This window comes from Entelurus aequoreus, linkage group LG02, assembly GCF_033978785.1.
Source record: "Entelurus aequoreus isolate RoL-2023_Sb linkage group LG02, RoL_Eaeq_v1.1, whole genome shotgun sequence".
NCBI lineage: Eukaryota > Metazoa > Chordata > Actinopteri > Syngnathiformes > Syngnathidae > Entelurus > Entelurus aequoreus.
Genome location: NC_084732.1, coordinates 7,637,071 through 7,644,570, shown reverse-complemented (window position 1 = coordinate 7,644,570; position 7,500 = coordinate 7,637,071). Strand labels below are relative to the sequence as shown.

At 37.8% G+C, this 7,500-nt stretch overlaps 1 protein-coding gene across 1 annotated transcript in view; it reads right to left on the bottom strand.

Moving 5' to 3' along the window:
- adamts18 (ADAM metallopeptidase with thrombospondin type 1 motif, 18) overlaps positions 1–7,500 on the bottom strand; it is a 131,767-nt gene that overhangs the window by 114,619 nt on the left and 9,648 nt on the right. Inside the window, 4 exon segments of the mRNA XM_062070620.1 lie at positions 864–904; positions 907–951; positions 954–1,076; positions 3,456–3,699. Coding sequence (XP_061926604.1) covers positions 864–904; positions 907–951; positions 954–1,076; positions 3,456–3,699 — 453 coding nt within the window.

The following is a 7,500-nucleotide window of genomic DNA, read 5'->3' as shown; positions in this document are numbered from 1 at the left end:
CATACTGTATATACATAAATATATACATATATATACACATACTGTATATACATACATATTACATACATATATATACATTCTGTATATACATACATATATACACATACAGTATATACATACATATATACACATATATACATACATATATACATATATATATATATATATATATATATATATATATATATATACATACATATATACACATACTGTATATACATACATATATCATATATATACATACATATATACATACATATATACACATACTTTATATACATACATATATACACATACTGTATATACATATATACATACATATATACATACATATATACACATATATACATACATATATACACATACTTTATATACATACATATATACACATACTGTATATACATACATATATACATATATATACATACATATATACATACATATATACACATACTGTATATACATACATATATACATACATATATATGCATACTGTATATACATACATATATACACATACAGTATATACATACATATATACACATATATACATACATATATAGGTCCCGGGACCCAAAAGAGTCTCAGTCATTAAAATGTTAAAAACTACTCAAATATTAATATTTGTTTTTGCTCTCAATGCTAAAATATCTAAAGCTCAACTTAATATCTATCTGTTGACAAAAAGTTATATTTTTGTCCCTTTTTGTTAAAGAAAAATATGTATTTGTACGGCAAAAACACAAAATATGCAATATTTCCCCCCAAAAATAGTTTATAGTGGAATATTTCATGTCAATTAATTTAATTGCTAACTAATCGATATCAACATTACTTTTAGTTCAGTATTAAAAAGTCCTCACCATGTTCATGACGGTGAGGACGTAGGTGGTGACGTCGTCCCGCCGTGTTTCTCCACCATCTTCTTGTCCGCCACCACCAGGGTCTCACGTTCAGAGCCCCCACCCTGTTGGAGTCCATGGGCGACCTCCTGGGCCTGCCGGGACCCTCGCCGTCCGACGTGGCGAACTCGTCCGGCATGACGAAGCGGTCCTCGGCGGGAAGTTCCGGATCGTCTGTGAGGGGCGAGAAGGATTTTGTCCGTTCTTTTCCTAAAATGTTACCGAAACGTCTCTGAAAGACAACTGTGGAGGGGGGCGTGGCCTGCGAGCCTGCCGCCGAGCGGGGTGTGTAAGGACCGGCCTCGAAGCCAGCGGCAGGTGAGTAGATTGCCCAGCTGGGGCTTGTTATCTAATCACCTGTCGCCTTCATTAGCAGCAGCCGGACAGAGACACGTTGTTGGACAATAATGGATCAATTATCTCGGGAGTTACCCTGTAAGATAGCTTGCTAGCTAACCAAATTTTAAAGCTACGGATGTCAGTGTAACCTGAGTGATTTCTGTCCCTCCCAGGATTTTGTCCGTTCTTTTCCTAAAATGTTACCAAAACGTCTTTGAAAGACAACATAAGACAATTCAACCTAGACATAAATGGATGACTTAGCTCGGGAGTTACCCTGGAAGATAGCTTGCTAAATAACCAAAATGAAAGCTACGGATGTCAGTGTAACCCCCGTGTTTTCTGTCCCTCCCAGGATTTTGTCCGATCTTTTCCTAAAGTGTTACCAAAACGCCTCTGAAAGGCAACATAAAACAGTTTAACTCGGACATAAATGGATCAATCATCTCGGGAGTTATCCTGTAAGATAGCTCGCTAGCTAAACAAATTTGAAAGCTACGGATGTCAGTGTAACCCGTGTGATTTCTGTCCCTTCCAGGATTTTGTCCGATCTTTTCCTAAAGTGTTACCAAAACGCCTCTAAAAGGCAACATAAAACAGTTTTACTCGGACATAAATGGATCAATTATCTCGGGAGTTACCCCGTAAGATAGCTCGCTAGCTAACCAAATTTGAAAGCCACGGATGTCAGTGTAACCTGAGTGATTTCTGTCCCTCCCAGGATTTTGTCCGTTCTTTTCCTAAAGTGCTACCAAAACGTTATAAAAGACGACATAAAACAGTTTAACGCAGATATAAATGGATTAATTATCTCGGTAGTTACCCTGTAAGATAGCTCGCTAGCTAACCAAATTTGAAAGCTACGGATGTCAGTGTAACCCGCGTGTTTTATGTCCCTCCCAGTATTTTGTCCGAACTTTTCCTAAAATGTTACCAAAACGCCTCTGAAAGGCAACATAAAACAGTTTAACTCGGACATAAATGGATCGATTATCTCGGTAGTTACCCTGTAAGATAGCTTGCTAGCTAACCAAATTTGAAAGCTACGGATGTCAGTGTAACCCCCGTGTTTTATGTCCCTCCCAGGATTTTGTCCGATCTTTTCTTAAAGTGCTACCAAAACATCTCTAAAAGACGACATAAGACAATTTAACTCGGACATAAATGGATCACTTAGCTCGGGAGTTATCCTGGAAGATAGCTCGCTAGCTAACCAAAATGAAAGCTACGGATGTCAGTGTAACCTGCGTGTTTTATGTCCCTTCCAGGATTTTGTCCGAACTTTTCCTAAAATGTTACCAAAACGCCTCTGAAATGCAACATAAAACAGTTTAACTTGTCCATAAATCGATCAATTATCTCGGGAGTTACCCTGTAAGATAGCTCGCTAGCTAACCAAATTTGAAAGCTACAGATGTCAGTGTAACCCGCGTACTTTATGTTCCTCCCAGGATTTTGTCCAATCTTTTCCTAAAGTGCTACCAAAACGTTATAAAAGACGACATAAAACAGTTTGACGCAGATATAAATGGATCCATAATCTCGGTAGTTACCCTGGAAGATAGCTCGCTAGCTAACCAAAATGGAAAGCAACAGGTGCCGAGAGACAGGCGCGCTAGCTACTGAGCTAAAAGCCAACTCGCTAGCCAGCACCGCTCTTAACGTTGCCGGGGTGTGAGGTTTACTAACGTTCACGTGGCCCGGAACCCACCAGCTAACGTGGCTGTGCGACAGAACGCCGTGTACGCCTCACTCCCCAACGCCTCAAGAGCAGAGCTGGACAATGAGACAGGCAGGCTTCGAGCTCATTGGCTAGCGCCGGTCCAAGTTGGTCACGAACAGGGCTGGACTGCACGGGTTGACAATCAAGATGGATGGACGGATGAGTAGCTAACAGGGCGCTAGATAGATAGCTTGTTAGGGCGTCAATTTTGCATGACCTTTCATGGTGACGTGGACAAGTATATGCAGTATTAGCAGTATTAGCGCTGACGTGGTCATTTTAACAGTACGACAACATTTTAAAGTGCACGCAGAGCTCGATAAAAGCAGCTGAATGCTGACCACTCATTAAGTAAGTTAACAAAATAAAATGACATCTGGAGGTTGCCCACAGCCGCAGCTGTCAATACAAATGCTTTTTGATCGGGCGGTGTAGCATCCCGAGAGTTGTTGTCTGCTCAAAGTAGGAGGGAAAGGAAGTTCCTTACATACATTGCTTGCGGCGCCCGCAGAAGTGTCGCTTGGGCGGGCCTGGGTGCGGGTCGTCGTGGCGACGGCCGGCGGGCGTGGGCGGAGGGGCGTCGCCGGCCGGGTTGTGGACGGCGTGCTGGGCGGAGCGCTTGTAGAGCACGTGGGGGCGGTGGCCCTCGGGGGCGCTGAAGTTGTGACGTCTGGCCAGATGCTGAGGGAGAGGAGAGATCAAATACTCGTGCTCCGACACGCGGATCAGACCTGACTGCGGGAGACACACACACACACACACACACACACACACACACACACACACACACACACACACACACACACACACACACACACACACACACACAATCACTGAAAGGGCCACTATTAACCACTGTTATGCCACTGATGTGGCGGGAAACATAAATTGATGTGGCGGGAAACATAAAATGATGTGGCGGGAAACATAAAATGATGAGGCGGGAAACATAAATTGATGTGGCGGGAAACATAAAATGATGTGGCGGAAAACATTAATTGATGTGGCGGGCATCAAGAAAAGCTGTGGCGAGCAACATAAGATGATGTAGCGGAAAACATAAAATGATGTGGCGGGAAACATAAATTGATGTGGCGGGAAACATAAATTGATGTGGTGGGAAATATAAATTGATGTGGCGGGCATCAAGAAAAGCTGTGGCGAGCAACATAAGATAATGTTGCGGAAAACATAAATTGATGTGGCGGGAAACATAAAATGATGTGGCGGGAAAAATAAATTGATGGTGCGGCCCAAACAAAATGAATTGGCTCGAAACATAAAATGATGAGGAAAGAAATATAAATTGATATAGCGGGAAACATAAATTGATGTGGCGGGAAACATAAAATGATGAGAAAAGAAATATAAATTGATGTGGCGGGAAACATAAATTGATGTGACGGGAAACATAAATTATGTGGCGGGCCAAACAAAAAAATAAGTGGCAGGAAACATAAAATGATGAGGCAAGAAATATAAACTGATGTGGCGGGAAACATAAAATGATGAGGCGGAAAATATAAATTGATGTGGCGGAAAATATAAATTGATGTGGCGGGAAACATAAAATGATGTGACGGGAAACATAAATTAATGTGGCGGGCCAAACAAAATGATGTGGCGGGAAACAAAAAATGATGTGGCAGGAAACATAAATTGATGTGGCGGGCCAAAAAAAATGAAGCGGCGGGTCAAACAAAATGAACCGGCGGGAAACAAAATGAAGTGGCAGGAAACATAAAATGATGTGGCGGGCCAAACAAAATTATGTGACGGAAAACATAAATTGATGTGGCGGGAAACATAAATTGATGTGGCGGGAAACATAAAATTATGTGGCGGGAAGCATAAAATTGATGTGGGGGGAAACATAAAATGATGTGGCGGGAAACATAAAATTATGTGGCGGGAAAAACAAATTGAAGTGGTGGGAAACATAAAATGATGTGGCGGGAAACATAAATAGATGTGGCGGGAAACATAAATTGATGTGGTGGGAAACATAAATTGATGTGGCGGAAAACATAAATTGATGTGGTGGGCCAAAAAAAATGAAGGGGCGGGTCAAACAAAATGATCCGGCGGGAAACAAAATGAAGTGGCGGGAAACATAAATTGATGTGGCGGGCCAAAGAAAATGATGTGACGGAAAACATAAATTGATGTGGCGGGAAACATAAAATTAACCGACAGGCCACATAAATGTTGTAGTAAGCAACATAAAATGAAGCAACCGGCCAATTAAAATGTCATGGTAGGCAACATAAAATGATGTGGCAGGCCACACAAAATGATCAAGTGGGCAACATAAAATGAAGTGGCAGGCCACACAAAATTGTCTAGAAGGCAACATAAAATGAAGTGGCAGACCATACAAAATAATTTAGAGGGCAACATAAAATGAAGTGGCAGACCATACAAAATGATTTAGAGGGCAACATAAAATGAAGCGGCAGGCCATACAAAATAATCTAGAAGGCAACATAAAATGAACCGGCAGGCCATTCAAAATAATCTAGAAGGCAACATAAAATGATGCGGCAGGCCGTGCAAAATGATCTAGAGGCCAACATAAAATGAAGCGGCAGGCCATACAAAATGATCTAGAAGGCAACATAAAATGAAGCGGCAGGCCATACAAAATGATCTAGAAGGCAACATAAAATGAAACGGCAGGCCATTCAAAATAATCTAGAAGGCAACATAAAATGAAGCGGCAGGCCATACAAAATTATCTTGAAGGCAACATAAAATGAAGCGGCAGGCCATACAAAATGATCTAGAGGGCAACATTAAAATGAGGACGGCGGGCCATACAAAATGATCTAGAGGCCAACATTAAATGAAGCGGCAGGCCATACAAAATTATCTAGAGGCCAACATTAAATGAAGCGGCAGGCCATACAAAATGATCTAGAAGGCAACATAAAATGAAACGGCAGGCCGTACAAAATGATCTAGAAGGCAACATAAAATGAAACGGCAGGCCGTGCAAAATGATCTAGAGGCCAACATAAAATGAAACGGCAGGCCGCACAAAATGATCTAGAGGCCAACATAAAATGAAGTGGCAGGCCACACAAAATGATCTAGAGGCCAACATAAAATGGTTCTGTGGGCCTTGAGTTTGACAGCTGTGTTTGTTTAGGGCCAACACCAATGGGGGCCACTTGTAAATATTGTGTTACTAATATTTAGTCATGTTATATTTGATATGTAATAATATAAATAAATAAACAATAAATAATATCAATATTTTTGTAAATATGCAAATATTTTCTTCTTTCATTTAAATCTGCCAGTTATAAAAGACGAGGTATTGAAATCTGAGATAAAAATGATTGTTGTTTGAGTCAAATGGTGGAAGTTTACACGCCTTGTAGGGATGCAAAACACTTCATTCCTCCTGGGAGCAGCGAAGCCAGCGTTAAACTTTTGTCGACACAGACGTCGTAACAACATCAAAGCTCCCGCTCAAGCGTTCATACATTAGTGGACCGGGATGAGCTGAAAGAAGAAAGGTTTAAATTACAAACAATCTATTTGTGGGAGCATCGGATGAAGCCTTTTTTTTAGATATATGCATACTAGTTGTAGTTATTAGGCTGTTCTAGTTGTTATTGTATTTTATTTTTTATAATCTTTTAATTTTTTATTTTTTTAAATGTCATTTTTTTTAAAATGTTTTTTATTTGTTAAGTTTTTTTTTTTATTTGTTGTTTTTTTAATCAAATTGTTTTATTTATTTTTTATTTTTTTATTTTTTATTATCTTTTAGTTTTTTAGTTTTTTAAATGTAATTTTTTTTAAATGTTTTTTATTTTTCAAGTATTTGTTTTTATTTGTTGTTTTATTTAATCAAATTGTTTTATTTATTAATTTATTTTTTATTTTTTATTTTATTTTTATTATCTTTTAATTTTTTATTTTTTTAAATGTAATTTAAAAAAAAAATGTTTTACATTTTTTTAGTATTTTTTTAAAATGTTTTTAATGAAATTGTTTTATTTATTTATTTATTTATTTATTTAATTTTTATTTTTTATTTTATTTTTTATTATCTTTTAATTATTTATTTTTTTAAATTGTTTTTAGAATTTGTTTTAATTTTTTTTAATTCGTTTTAATTTTTTTAAATTTGTTTTTATTTTTTTATTTGTTATTTTATTTTATTTTTTATTTTTTTATTTTTTTTAAATACGCTATAGCACTTTGAGGTTGTTTGCTCAATGTAAAGTGCTTTTTACAAATAAAATCAATTATTATTATTATTATAAATTCAAGATTCCATTTTACATAACTGCGGTGCATTTAAGGACCTTTGAATAAAGTTGGAAACAGAGCCGTCGGCAGGTTTTAAAGACAGGCTCATTATAAGTAAGCAAACAAAGGCTCCTAATGGATGCATGTCTGACACATATCATATAATGTTATCTAAAATATTTATATTTGAATTAATTATTAATTAGTTAATGAAAAGATAAAATAAACACAACTTTTGTATCAACTAACTCAGCAATTAAGAAGCAGTAT